The sequence below is a fragment of the Larimichthys crocea genome, chromosome XXII (genome assembly GCF_000972845.2).
Source record: "Larimichthys crocea isolate SSNF chromosome XXII, L_crocea_2.0, whole genome shotgun sequence".
In the NCBI taxonomy this organism is placed as follows: Eukaryota; Metazoa; Chordata; class Actinopteri; family Sciaenidae; genus Larimichthys; species Larimichthys crocea.
Window position 1 is genome coordinate 16650965 of NC_040032.1, and position 15669 is coordinate 16666633.

General features: G+C 42.1%; 1 protein-coding gene across 7 annotated transcripts in view; it reads left to right on the forward strand.

Annotated features, from left to right (window-relative positions):
- The window catches only part of LOC104934384 (RNA-binding protein Musashi homolog 2), a 235498-nt gene that overhangs the window by 67152 nt on the left and 152677 nt on the right, over nt 1-15669 (forward strand). For all 7 annotated transcript variants that reach the window (XM_019268787.2, XM_019268784.2, XM_010750052.3 and 4 more), the window contains exon 6: nt 7100-7192. In XM_019268787.2, coding sequence (XP_019124332.1) covers nt 7100-7192 — 93 coding nt within the window. The remainder of the gene's footprint in view (nt 1-7099; nt 7193-15669) is intronic.

The window sequence follows — 15669 nt, forward strand, 5'->3', positions numbered from 1 at the left end:
AAATTGGAGCTTTTAATCAAACTCAAAAGTTTGGCAGTAGAAACCTAAGTTGCTAAATTTTACTCCCCTGACAGTAATTTGCAGCTGGCTTAGTAAATGTTAAAATATTTGTGAGCAGTAATTCATTTATTCATTATTTGATGAATGATTTGTTTTTTATCTAATAGTGACACTTTTAATGTGTGAAAACAGCCTTCATAAGGCACAGTTAAAATTGAAGAGTTGAAGGATGATCATTTTAACATACTTGGAGCATCAGAGCTGGAGTGTCTGTGTAAAATCTTAAGATTTGCATAAATATGTTACTTTTTTTTTTCTTACCCAGTGCCTGCTTCTCTCCTATTTTGTTTTATATTGTTTCACACTATATTCATTTCCTCTCATATCCTACTTGGGGAGTTAATAACACTCACGCTTTGTCTTTGCGGTCTCAGTTCTGCACGCATGTTCAAAACACTAATAGCTTTTTGTAGGCGCAACGCAGAGGCTCTTTGAATTGTGTTTGCTGCCACAGGTAGAGGTACTAAAATTTCCACAAATAATAATGATATTGTGTGCTGCAATATTAGCTACAGGCTTATCTCTTTCAACCTCCTCAGCACTCGCAGCAACCCCAACCTTTATAGCACACACTTAAACCAGGAGCACATTATTATAAAGGATTTGCAACAAGGTGCATTGTTTACACTTACCATAGTGAGGAAAAGAGGAAAGATGGTATGCATCCACACACACCACACACACCACACACACACACATGCATGCAAATCAGACAATAGATCAGAGTGATCAAAGTGAAACAGCCTGGGTTTGTGAATTACCTGCCTGGCATGGTCTGAAAAGATACATACCGCACATGTTCCACTGCTTTGTGCTTTGAAAGAGCGGCGTGTTAAAGTAGCCAAACTGCTGTTTTACATAGATTTAGAGTTTATTTGTGTCTGTGAAGGTTTGCCAAAAGGCAATTCTGAGAGTTCTTTCAAATATGTTGGAAAATAGTTGCTGAAATCACATGGAAAGACTTTGAAAAATGTATTACTGAAATGTGGAGTTAAGACGTTAAGACGTTTTTCACCAGTTTTCAGTCCAGGATTTTGTGGGCGGTCCTTAAAGGGTGGCTCGATGACACACTGAGGCCACCCTGAGCACATACCTGCACTGCTAGCAGAGAGGTAGAGATTAATTCATCTCGCTCAGAGTGTTTTCAAAGTTAGTCATGTCATTTTCTGAACTCATCTGACACGTTTCAGTCGCTTCAAAATGGCTGCTTGACCACTCCCACGAGAGTAATATCATAAACGTGTCGATATTTTTAAACATTCAAATTTGGCTGGGTGGTTAGTAACACTTTCTTCTTTGGTCTGACAAACTCAGACCTTTAGTTGGAAGCTGAAAGATTGAAGTTTATGGATGGAGGAAGGTGTCATTTAGTCACAGGGTCAAATATTTGTCCCTACTTGGCTATTACAAACTGTTTTCACCAGTCTGGCTGACTCAGTTGTGTCTGGAGTTCTACTTAGAAACCCTGCAAACTTTTCCAACACGATTAAGCGGATTGCTGCAGCACAACACAAGGAGAAATTCTGAATATTCAACATGAACACTTCGAGTTAGGCTTTGGACTGCACCTGAAACCTAACATCTTAATGAGGCTGTGATGTGTCAGATACAATTGCCTTACAAAGACAAGTCCTTTTCAACACCACAAAGCACTTTAAGGTGTAAAAACACAGAGAGTAAATATTACTTTTATCCAGCTGATGAAAAGGATCAAGCTCTTTTCCTTTTTTCTGTTGGATATTAATAATTTGAGTCGTTCAGGGATTTACTAGGTGGCAGGTCTGTGCTCCCACTATGCTACATCCTTTCCGGCTGCTCACTGTGATGTCAGCAACTGCCAGGAGTGTCTCTCTCTTTGTGTGTATGCTGATGGCTACGAGTAGGATATTGTTGGTGAGGTGTATGGACAAAGCAGTCCGTTTTAAGCACACTCTGGGCAGCATTTACGTGACCTGAATTGCTTGTTCCTTTTCATATGGACTGACAATAGCTGCCGTTCTTTCCACATTGTTGAAGTACGAGCATCGACTCTGCAGTGTGGACTATGTAACAGTGCTCGCTAGCGATTTTGAGTTGAAGCAAGAGATATTTTTGTCCTTGAACGTTCCACAGCGCTAACAAACAGAGTGGGATGCCATGGAGTTACAATTTAAAAGCAAGAGTTTGAGCTCTGCAGAAAGACGGATGTTGTCACTTTAAGTTGCGCTTTTATTAAAGATGCTGCAGATATTATTATTTCCTCTTGAAATATTGAAATAGTTCCCTGCTGGCCTTGCAAAAAAAAGCTTCTTTAGCTGTTTCTTGCTGACCTCGTAGAAAAGGTCATACTATTTCTGGAGGTATACAGTCTGTCATCGTTAAAAAAACGCTAACAGGTGTCGATAAGAGTGCACCAGAAGCTTTTTACATTTTTGCCTGCCTTTCTGTATATATCAGCGACATGCTTTCTATTACTATGGTAATGCACTAGGGTGGTAATTGTTGCAGCCTTTTGAATGCGCAAGCCCCGCGCACTCAAGAAATTAGAAACAAGCGCCACGTGTAAGCACGCGCGCACTCAGCCATGCACACTCATAACTCTCCTTACTGTCTCTTAGGGACGTGCAAAAATAACTGAATGTTTGAAAAAATTGGGTTAAAGGGAAAAACTGGGTTGAAGAGTGGTCCATTTTTAAATCTGTCAGCTTGAATTGAAATGTTGTTGTACCAAAAAAAGACAGACCCAAATGATCAGAACTACTGTTGCTGCAAATGCAGTGTAGGGAACTCTCTGTTCCCCGGTGGTCAGTGTTGCATCGTGTGTGGTTTGGTATGCGGTGAAATGTAAAATGATCTGTGTCAAATTAAATGCAATTCCAAAGTCATTTCATCCGGTCAGCTTGGCGTTTCTGCACTCTATAGAAAAAAAAAGAAAAAAAACAAGTAGTCAGACAAATAACTGATTAAATAACCGTTAATTAAATAAATAACCTTAATAACATTAATAACCTTTTGCTCCTGCGGCAGTATCTCAAGCAAGTTTAGCACAAACCGGTGTGGAGGCATACAGGGACACAATATAAAGCTATGAGGCTTAATGTCTCTTGTCACCATGGAGAGAAAAATAGAGAAAGTAATTGTGTTGTACCAGGACTCAAGCAATCCCATCAGCTATTGGGCAGACATGTCAAAGTATAAAGACAAGGCTGAAAACTTGACTGGCTTCAGCCTGATGGAACAAGGCCTGAAAAAATGACCAAGGGAATGGGTGGCCCAGAAGGGGAAGCATGACAAACAGCTGATGTAGAGAGGGAAAGCACAGATGAACATTGACTTGTTTATTTATTTATTTATTTCATTTTTTTTTTTTCTTAACCTAGATTGGCAATGATAAAAGTGAGTGATGTTGATAAATACTCACACAGCCAGTTTATCAGCAGCTGTCTGGCTTGGGGTTGCCGGCGGCAGCATCCAAGGCTGATAACCTCTGAGGCCCGAGGCATGATGTTGGGAAGAGGGAGGAGGAGGTGTAGGAGGAGGAAGAGGAGGAGGGGTTAGAGGGTGATGCAGCTGCTGGGTCTTGGCCAGCATATAACCCTAAACTGGCAAGTTGATAATTTGCATGTCCACCTCAAGAAGTCAAACATTGTGAAGTAGGAAAAGACAAAACTGTCGCCATAGGCTTCTCTATATTATGGCGACGGGTATTGTGTCCTCTGGGACAAGTAGGATGTTTAAATGTTGGTGCACCATCTCTCACTCTGGATGGGTGGATAGTGTGGGCTCATTGTCGTCGTTTTCCGTGACGTGATTCTGAATCTGTGGCTTTGTCCATCCTCCATGTTTGGCAATCCTCCGACTTCCACCTCTCAAAATCGGCAAAGACATGGATCGTGGGTCGGCCGTGAGGCGTGGTGAATGACACCTGAGTGCTCAAACAAGCTATCTGTAACGGCACCTACCTGTGAATCAAAGTGGCTACGCTGTTAAATATATATGCACAACTTTTAGCCTTAAAGGTCCAGTGTGTAACATATATGGGGCTCTTTTTTTTTTTACATAAAATTGAATTAATTTGCATGTTATATAATAATATATATACATTTATGTTTTTATTCTTGTATATTCACCTGAAAATAAGAACTGCTACAACTCAGTAAAGTCGTCATGAATGTTGAAACTAGCTCTAAAGACCAAAACCGTATTCTTGCGTAGGCTGTAAACATGTTAATTCATTGACCAAAACCGTATTCTTGCGTAGGCTGTAAACATGTTAATTCATTAATTAATATGGAGGCTTATGGAGAATGACTCGTTCTGTAGCCAGCCTCAAGTGGCCGTTTAAGGAGCTGCAGTCTTTGAACCACATTAGTGTGTCGACAATATTTGTAACACTTGAACCTGACTGAATCATTTCCATTGTGGTATTTAGGTGCATTCTTTGTTGTGACATTTGCAGCTGTATTAAATGTCTCAAGTCTCGTGTCATTTATTACACAAACTGTGTTTGCATAGTTAAGCTGTGTGAGTAAAATGTGTTGCTGTTGTGTCAGCAAAATAAAGCGTGCTTGATTATATTCTTACACGTCGAGCGTGAAGTCTCCAGCACAAACTCTTGTTGTTACTTTCTGATTAAGTGTTCATCTCGCAGTTGCCAGCACCTCCAGCGCTGAAGTACATGCTGTGCACAGAGCTCTTGTTCCACTTTTAAACTGGAGTTACAAAGGGGAGAATAGATGTAAACCACTGAAATGTATTATGATTTTCTTTATTCAGAAAAGCTTAGAGTCTCCTTTTTAGATTTTTTTTAATTGAATTTAGTGGTCAAACAATAAGAAAAACATGAAAAATCACAGAAGCCAAATAAGAAAACAAAGTGTATGAAGAGAGGGCTCATGTGTGGGAGGCTGTGTGCATATGTGCAGGCTATGCGCCTGTGAGACTTCGTGCACCTGGAAAGCGCTTGACAGATGGTTACTTCAGCTCGAGCTGAATGTTGCTTCTTTTTTTTTCCTCAGCGTTGAGCCTCTTTCATAAATCGAAAGTGTTTCGGTCAGCATTTCGATCAAGGTAGACTGTTTCAGCCTCCTTGGTAGTTCGCTAGTTCTCTCGAGTATGTTTATCCTGCCCACATCATTTATTTCTGTTTGATTCCAGCCCGCCAATCAGGGCCGGGGCTCTCCTTGCTGCCTTTTTAGCTCTTTTTTTTTTTTTGTATTTTGTTTGCCAGCAAGATTACAGAGCAGTGCATCAAAACTCATTATATGCCACATCATATCAGAAAGTTCTCAATCAGTAGTGTTAATGTGGTACTTTACAGCAGATCGTAAGGAGTGCATATGGGAGAATTTGGAAGTTGCAAAGAGGTGGGGAATTGATAAAATTTCCGAAACTTTCCATGGGAAATTAAACTGGGGCATTTTGAAATATTCCAAATCAGAAACTTTCCATGGTAATTATGGAAATGTATGGGATTTTAACTTGAAATTGGGGATAACTTAATAATTAGGGGTAAGCTAGCATCATAATAAGATGCCTCATAAATGATCAATCAGTGATCAGTTCGCAGTGTGCTATGTGCATGTGATTGAGGAATAGCAGGTATTCAAGTGTGCTTGCATGAAATCTGGTTGTTTTTAGTCAAGATTATGCTAAAATAAAGCATAAACTATGCTAACTAAACTATATTTAAGTTCCCTGTTAAGGGCCAACCTTCAGTTTTGTAAAATTCACAGTTTATTTCTGTTTATTCCTATAAATTCCACTCGGTTCCCATAAATTCCTGTTAATTCCCATGGAAAGGTTCTAACTTTTTGTATATCCTGGAATTTAGCAACCCTATTAGTCACAGTGACCTACAGTACTTTTGTTCTATTAGCCAATCAGGCACAAGAAAAACCTGTCAAATTGTTTCTCAGACCAGAAGTTTAAACTATTATTATACTAGTTAAGAGCATTAGTCATTCAATCTCTTATTGTTTCCCAATAACTAGTGGCTCTGACTCTAACTGTGTCAATATTGCAGCAATATTGCAGCAAGCTAGGAAATGTTATGTCCACATCAAACATGCTAAATCATTTGCAGCGGCGTCACCTTCGTCTGTTAGCAGAGGTCGTCTGAAACAAACTCTGCACAGCAGATTGAGCAGCCTCTCACTGCAAAGTCAGATCAGGCCATAGCTATATAACCATAACAACCAAAAGGTTCCATAGAGACGTGAAGCGCTTGAGCACCTCGGTGTTATATTACTTTACATTTTATGTGTGACCTTTTAAAGAAAAGATACAAAACCTGTAAATAAAAGCAGCTTTTCAGTCTCAAATCAAATGCCGTCTTATTTACGAGTCGTATTTTAGGTGTCGTGAGTCAGCAAGGAAATCACCTAGCAATTTCGGTTTCTGTTCAGGCCGCTCGTGTCGTTAAATGTCTTGCGCATGAGTTCAAAAGTTCACAGGCTCATTTTTTAGTCATGTGCAAAGAAAGAAATGCAGATTTCACACTGACACTGGTGTTGAATTGTTACTGTATTTCCCTGAGAAATTGTCCTCCCTAAATTTAGCATGTACTCTCTGCAGCAGATGTTCGTGCCCTTTTTGACGCCGTGGGTAATAATCCTTAATATTCTTGCTGTTTGAAACTAAATGAGGCTTTAATGCACTCTGATTCCATCTTCCAGCACTCATTAATTGTTTTTTGAAAGTCCATAAATTATTTCTGTTGTTTCTTTTTTTTAAGTTTTTTGCAACGATAAACAGAAACTTTTTTTTTTTTACGGATAAAAATGGAGCTCCTTAATTCTGCGACTGTGTTTTTTGATTAGAGATTCAATTTGAAATGTCATTTAACATTTGTGACCTTGCTATAATACAAAAGTTAAAGGAAAGTGTTTTTGGGGAACTATAATTGTGTGAATCTGTTTATTTCCTGTTTAGCGACAGTGCGTCCTCACTCCTTTATATCCTCCCCATCATAGGTGTTCGAAGCCTCGTTAAAGGTGTTGTGCAATGCACATTTGAAGCCTCGTCACTAATCTTCTCGCTCTTCTTTTTTTTTTTCCAGATGGTCACAAGAACAAAGAAAATATTTGTGGGCGGCTTGTCAGCCAACACAGTAGTGGAAGATGTGAAGCAGTATTTTGAACAGTTTGGGAAGGTAAGACTGTTTTTTATTATTATCATTATTATTATTATTACCCTGTATGGTGTAGACTCGATCCATAACCGGTGTACAGCGCCCCCTGGCACTCCAGTCAGGAGGAATTTGAGCTTTTGAAGAAGCCAGTGGCACCAGTTTTGTGTCCTTTCCTGTTTGCGGGACAAATAAATCTCTAACGTGACAAGCAAACAACTGAAGATATGGCAAAAAGCTTCACACAGCCTCCAACATGCCCGGTCAACAACATGCATTTTGCTTACAGAGCAAACAAGCAATGGCAAGCAGCTGTCATGACCAAACCACCGGGCAACAAAAAGACAAAAAAAAACCCCAAAACAAATGTGTTTGTCTCCTATCTATGACAGTATGACATTAGAAATATAGCTATGAAGGAATCAAGGGTTGGGGTTTTGAGATTGTAGCAACACTATTCCAGTGTGGTCTGAGGGAAAAACACTCCCACGAAACATTCAGCAGAGTCTCACATTCAGCTGTTTGTTCCTGTTTGCTGCAGCAGTTTCTGCAAGCTGTTCTCATGACCAATACCCCCAGCTGAGTGAGGCATATATGCGCACCCTATCATACAAGGACATGCATATTCACACACACACACACATTCACTCCCAAGTGTGTGTGTGTGTGTCTGCACGTACTTGGGCATGTGCGCACGCGAAAACAGGCTTTGATACAGTGGCAGCATTTCACAGATAATTTCCCCACACTGAGCGGAGATCCATTTCCCTCATGTCATATTCCACATCAGTCAAGGTCACCTTCAGCTGATACAGTCCCTGTAACATCAGCACTTGACCTTGAGTTTAAACAATGTCACCGAGGATGGATTTTTCATGGGCACATAATGTACCATGTGCTGAAGGAGACAAAAGAGCTGTTATAGATTAATAGAAACTGTTTTTTTTTTTTGTTCAGAGACAATATGCAACAAGCCTTCCCCTATAAAACCCCCTGTCTTATTTTCTTGACTGGAAGCGAGCAAGGTGAAGGACTTTGTTTTGCTCTTTATCTGCTGGAAGTGGCTTTTCAGACCACACCATGGCCTGGTCCGCCGTTCCAAATAAAGATGGTCTTATTTGCACAATAGAACGCAGCAAGCAAATATTCAGCACGACTTCGCAATCAATGGATCTGAGAAAGGGCTCGAAATGATTTTCGACTTGATTGAATGACATAATTGACTTGATTATACAAAGTTTTTTCCCTCCTTGAGGAATCCTCAAATGCTTAGGAGGAAACAAACAAATCAGACTGATTGAGCGAGATCTCGTGCATGTTTCTTGCGTGTGCCTTTATAGCCTACTTGTGCATGCTTGGATGTGTCTGCAGCACTGCTCTCGCCCATGCGTGAGTGTGTCAGCGATTAAGTGTATTTATGTGGGTGCATGATTAGGTGTGTGTGTGTGTGTGTGCGTGTGCCCGCGTGTGTCTATGAGCAGGTTTGAGTGTCTTCAGCAAAAAGGAAATCAGAGTAGATATTGTGGGCAATGGCAGACGAGATGCAGAGTTAAAAAAACAAAAAAAAGGGAGGGGGGGTATCATTCTCTTTCTGTTTCCTGTGTGTTCTTCCTTTCTGCCGTACACATCCCAGGATTTATTAAATAACCTGCCTGTCACTGCAACCTACCATTATCCCCACATACACACAAACTCGGAGGACTTATCCGCAGAAGGGAAAGCCAATTAATTCAGTTTCCCCGCCATGGAATCTTGGTGGCAGTCTGTCAGTCAGTCGTCATTCCATCTTTCGGTCTGTCTGTCCATCCGTCTGTCCGTCTGCCCGCCAATGTGCATGTCAAGGGGGGGGGACATTAGCCAGCACGGTGGCCGGGCAGTGAGTCATTTATATTTCTGGGAAGCACGTTTTTGAAGCACTTATCAATCATCACGCAACTACAGCTTAAGGCACCGGCAAATGTTCTTCCTCACTGGGAACAAGCCATTTCACTGATATTTAGGAAACGCTGTATTTATGTGTGTGTGTGTGTGTGTGTGTATGTGTGTGTGTGTGGCAGCATAGGCCAATTAGCAGGATGTGGTCTACAGAGATGGCGGTGGTTGGGAGGCAGTGGAGGAGAAACAGCTGGTGTGGCCACAATTGGGTCACAGGTTCTGTCTGTAACCTCCACACACACACACACACACACACACACACACACACCACCCCTGCATCGCCTCCCTCAGTCCCTCCCTTCTGTCTCCATTCTGTCAGGGAGGAGGGGAGGGGGAGAGAGAGAGAGAGGGAGAGAAAGAGAGAGAGGGAGAGAGAGAGAGAGAGAGAGAGAGAGAGAGGTGGCGTTTGTTATGGGGAGAGGCTGACAGCTCTCATGCACATCAGTCTCAATGCCACTCTCCCAGCCGTCACCATTAGGAAAGAGCACATGCCCGAGCTTGGCACAACTTCAGAGGAGCTCCTCCATAGCCAGAGCCCTCCCCCCACCACCACCACCACCACCTACCCTCCACCCTTTTTTTTTTTTTTTTTTTTTTTACCCTCTGTCGCCTACAGTACACGCTGAAGGCGTGCATTCGAAAGTGACGGCGACAGTCATTCGAACAGAACCGAAGTGTGATTTTGTTTGGCCGATTCTAATGCATCTCAGATGGATCCCATTACCTGCCTAATAGTAGCCACATCCTGCCCTCCATTTTTTTCTTTTTTTCTTTTTCTTTTTTTACTCAGGCAGGCTACACTGCAGGCCAGATGAGACAATCTTATCAACACTGCCGGCCCTCCCTTTATATTCAAGGACTCTTAACTGGAGGCTGCTGCTCTTTCTGTCTTGCAATAAAGTCAAATGAAGCAGTGTGCTGTTTGTGCTGCTGTGCTGACTTCTCCCTTGTAACAAAAGACAATATTAGCCCTCAGAGATCACATTCTATTTATTTATTTATTTTCCTCATATGTAGGCCTCTCCTGCTGACATTCTGTTGCCTGATTTTTGTTTTTATATTTGCAGTAGGCGCGGCCATTTAAGTATTTAAAATGCGTTTAACTTCCTCCCTTTGCCTTTGCGTGTGGCTTGCATAACAAGCAGACCCCCCCCACCCCCACGCCCCCTAAATATCAGCCTGTAGAGGTGACAGAACGGAAGAGATTTTATATTATTATGCATAATGTCTTAATACTTTCCCAGTCCTTTAGAGACTCAGTTGCTCTGAGGTCAAAGGTCAGGGGCGGCCAAAGAACAGCAGATGTGCTTGCAGAGAGTATTACTTTCGGATCTACACCTGCAAAAACAATTGGGTAAAGAGACTAAAATAATCCAGTTTTCATATCAGGCAAAGGTTTAATAAGGTAAAAAGACTTTATTTTCAGCAGGGCAGGATGTTTGTATAAATGGGGAATGTGTTCCATGTTATGTTGATCTCTTAATCTCTGAAGTATTCTTTGTTTTTTTTTTTGTTTTTTTTATGCTGGCATACAATGCCCTCTTATTTTCCAATAAATCAAACACCTGTTAACAAAACACCCAACCACCCCAAAAATGTTCCACTGAGGCAAGCAGTTGATTAAAGACGGGAGATGGTGTGATGACACCTTATAAATTTGGACGTGACGTAACCGGCACAGCCCTGCCCAGGCATGAAAAGAGCTCTCCCCACAGTTAAAGGCATTATTAGCAGGGGTGGCTAATGCTTCCTCATTGGTTTATTGTAATCGGCTTTGAGTGCATCTCATAGTGCCCCTTATTTGGCTCAGCTGAAACAAGTCCTGCTCACTCACTCGGTCTCTCTTCACTCCTGTCCATTGGCCGGGCTTCGCCGCGCAAGCCTGCAAGCTGACTTTTAGTTTAATCAGAGCTACTTGCTTCCATGTCACTGGGTTGCCACAATCGTCCCTTTATGTCCAGGCTGTCCTGGTTCTCATGCTCCACTGGTCTAGAGCCAGATCCTGGAGGTGGAGTTGAATGGGAGGAGGAGGAGGTGGAGCTTAACTAGTTCACTGCCACTGGGATAAAGGTAGACACACAAAGGTCACTACAGAGACTTAGACTTGCAAAGCAGAGCGAGGCACCCTGGAGTCCTAAGATTAGACAATGTTTTTAACGTAAAGAGAAAAAAAAGAGTGACACCTCTTAGAGGGTAATGGAAGATATCGATAGGAATGACATGATGGAAAGATCATTGTCACAACACAGGAGACCAGCCTGCAGCAGCAGCAACATGCTGTCCTCGTTGTGTTTCACCTCTGGCTAGGCGAGCGTCCGCATACTTCTCTCATACTTTCATGGAGAGGAACCAGATGAGAGGAAATTATAAGAGCATCAGAAAAAAAAGATTCCTTGGTTAGTCCATGAAATTCTTTCCGGGGCTTTTGGTAATCTAATACCACAGCTGACATTTTGCATGCCCTTAGATTTCGTAAATGCCAGAAAAATAGCTGTGTGACCGTCTGTAAAGACTATAGGAATTCATTTTGCATACCTGGCCCGAGCGCTCAGTGCTTAGGCCTTTAACAGCACTGAAGGTTTTTTAGTAAACGACTTAAAGACGACTTTTTGTTGAGGATAAGCTAGCAGACTGAACTGTTCCAGCCTGTCGTGCATTATTCTAATCTAGTGAAGCTGCGTATTCTAATTAAAACCTTTAGCTACTTTTAGTGGCAGCCCTTCCAAAGTGCATCTAAATTACGAATCAGCAATAATCATTGATGTCATGTCATTGATATCATCGTTCTTATGTTATCTTTGCAGAGTTAGAAATAACCTTATTATCATTATTATCAAGCTCAACACACGACAGCCCACGGGGGCTTAAACTGGAAACTGTGAAGGCGCACATTAAATGCACTTTGGACTTTTTACCGAAGTGATGAGGGCTCTGAAGAAAGCTAAAATAGCAAACATGGGTGATTAATGCAGGGGGGGAAAAAAGAAATGCACTTTATATGAGCGAAAAGAACCTAATCAAAAGGCCACAGTCCTTCATTCCACTTCCTCGGCTAGTGCAGGTGCACATTTGCATGCCATTTACATGGTAGCTCACAGTGACCACTGCTACTCCAGCGTTTGGGTGTCCATCATCCGCTGACATTCTGTGATTGTTTCCTCTCTGCTGCGGCTCACCCAATCAGTTGAGGATATAGTCTTGGTTCCAGTGATTATAAGGAGTGATCAGAGCAGCAATGATGGAGCATGTGCCTTGCAGTGGAGATTTAGCCAGAGGCTTCAATCTCATTGCAGTCACTTGTAGTTAGTGACTGAGACTAGCAGTGAGAAGGGCACAGCAATATAAATGAATTGGCTATGAATGTGGGTACGGACGTGGTGCTGCAGGGACACACAGGGGGAAAGGGCCAGTTAGACAAACTATTTCATATCCCCCTTGACCTTTATTTGCCCAGTGGCCCAGCAACATTTCCAATAGAGTAGCTTTTAAATGGCCGCTGAAGAATTGAGCTGTACTATTCATATTATTTTTTTTTGTGTGTGTGTGTGTCTGCCTTTGTATGAGAGAACAAACGTGTGTGTTTGTGTGCGTTAATGCCAGTGTCTTTACTGCAGGTTTCTGATTTTTTTTTTTTTACTTAAAAGATCAGACCCTTAACAAAAGATTAAATTGATTTTTTGACTATTGCTGATCCTTAGAAATACCTATCACACGGTGTCCTCCGACAACTAGACGCCGTGCAGTATAGGCAGCTCACAAAGAGAGCTGTGGATCAGGGGAGATTGACACCTTTCTGTAGGTCTGTAGTCTCATCTCCCAGCTGTCCCTCCTGAAATGGCTCCCTCGGGATAAGCCGGGATTGGCTTGATTGTGTTATCGGCGACTGATCGGGTCATTGAATGATGGAATTTTGAGCCCCTGTTCTGCTTAAAGAATGAAATGTTTAAAGAAGATTGACTGTGATTGGATCAGATCCAGCACCTGCTCAAAGGGTCAATCAGGTGAAGGCAGGAGGCAGCAATCTCTGCTGTGCTATTGTGACACGAATAGAAGGGGGAATTAATGTGTATGTTGGGGTAGGGTGTTGGTGGTGGTGGGGCTGGTGGATGGATGGTAGAGAGGGGCAGGAGATGCCATTCATCGGGGAGGGGGGTTGAAAAATGTCATCAGAGGAAGTGTCATGAGTAATTTGCAGCAGTCTCACCATCAGACTGGTGTGGAGGTGGACGCATCCACCTCCACGCCTCCATCTCAGCCTTGCAAACTGCAATTTAGTCCTATGGGAATCCCATGTGGGAGAAAACGTCCCTAGGAATCGCGATTCGAAGATGGGTTTATTTCCCCAGATGGATGGGAAATATGTATTGATATGTGCTGCGTGTATGTTTTTAAAGATTGGCATGGAATAAATGGCTTGAAGGGTGGCAGACTGGCACAGCAGTAATGCAAGGGAGAATGCTTTGAGAAAACTACATTTAGCGTGTTTTGTTGTTGCAGATTTGTGTCTGTTAAACTCCAAATTGGCTCAAATCATGAAGATAATTGTAAAATTATGTGAGTGCATGAAATTAAAGGGGCCCTGTGGAGTGCAAAAGTTATATGTACATTCAGCGTTGCTCACCAAAACACATTGTGAGGTCTAACAAACATGTCAAGTTAATTTCCTTCCTCATAAAATCTGAGGATAATTCAGCATAATTCACATCCATGTTTTAGTTTGCATCTTCTTCTTCTCCTTCCCTGTCTCTGCTTGCACATCGCAGCATATCTTGGCACGTCACCACCCCCTGTAGATCAGTGGAATAATGTGATAATGTGACACCATTTGAAGGACCAAGTATCACATCACCCAAATGCACGTGCATGTGCCTGCACGTGTGCCAGACAAACAAAACAGGGTCCCACAGGAACCTTTTTCAGAATGCTTGATGCAAATACTGAACACTTTGCTGTAACTGACAGAAACAGAGGAGTTTCAACAGCTTTATTGCCAATACCTTGATACTTTCTTCTTACATATGTAACGTTTACTCAGGTTTTACTCGAGTCAAAACATGATGCCATCTCTCAGACTTCATAGGGGTCAAGAGTTGACACCTCGAATATGAATAGTTTACCAAAGCATCATAAAGAATAAATAACACAGTTGAACTCTAGCAAACTTGAACTCAGCCTCTTCCATCATTAGGGGGGAATAGGAATGGGAAACAACCACAGACTGCCATAACAACTTGCAAAAAGGGTGCTCATAAGCACCCAGGCTAATGGTGTGTTGACTGTGGATTCAAATTTTAGGGTTAAGTAGCTTCTTTACCGTTAACTAACGTAGTCCTCTCAGTTCCTCTCAGAAAGATGGATGGATGGATGGATGGAACATATTTCCGTGCTTTGTCTCAAAGGCATGTTTTAAGAGCAGCAGAGACAGGCATATTTGAGTTGAGGTCCACAGAAGCCGGTGCCGGTCTCTGAGTGACAGACCTCGTGCCCTGCATGTCAAAGCCAAATGAGAAACAAAATGATGGTGTCAAATTTCAGCTCTCATGTGATAGGCTTTTAAAGAGGATGCAAAACCGCTTTTCAACCCAAATAACCCTTTTTGATCTTCATTGGATCGTAACAGAGGGTTGTCAGTGCCCCACATCCCCCACCACTGCCACCCCTTGTAGAGCTTCAGCAAACCAGTGAGCATGAACCATGACTCAGCACCACCTGGTGAACAGGCAGTTGACACAGTACCGCTCAAATGATGACGATGCACAATGCTCGTTGTACATCTGAGCTGATACACAGTTTTATGGATCCTGAGACATTTGCTAAAGGTATTTGTGCGGTCCTCCGGATGGATTTATCCAAAATGCCTAAACAGCAAGATGATGGCAATCGAATGCTTGAGTTTAAACCGCAACTCTGATGCTTTATTCACATTTTAGAGGTGTGTAGTAAACAGAAAATTCAATATTCCTTTTTTTTTTTCTTTTTTTCAAATGTTGACAACCTTTGCCAGCTCCAGTATTGGATTTTGCAAAATGAATCCATAGAGAAAAGCAGTAAAAAAAAAAAATCCAAAGAAGACTAAACTTGCAGCTTAGATAAACCTGTGAAAAGAAAAAGATGTACTGCTCAATCCTGGTAGCTCATGGCTACCAGGATTTGATCATATTCTCTTAATATACCTGCCTTTTGTGGAATGGAAATGAAAGCAGCTACATTAAAAGCGAGGGAAACATGGCATCAGTGTAGCATATGATTGATGCCACTGACAGTATGTCTTTTGTTATATAGCACAATGGGAATTCAGTATAAAAAAAAAGGCTTTAAGTAGCCCATTGCCTGTGCTTCTTCAGCCACCTACCGCAATGTGACCAGGTCCACAGGCAGCTCGTGCTCATGCTACGAGTGCCTCCCACGCGTCGCCTTCTTGAAATCACCGGGTAAATGTTCTTACATAGAAATGTACACAATGTGCTGGCGTTTGATGTGAAGGGCTAATGAAGTCTCAAAGGTTTCACTTATCTGAAACACTTAACTGCTCACTCCTGCGTGTCTACATGTGTCTGGATATCCTT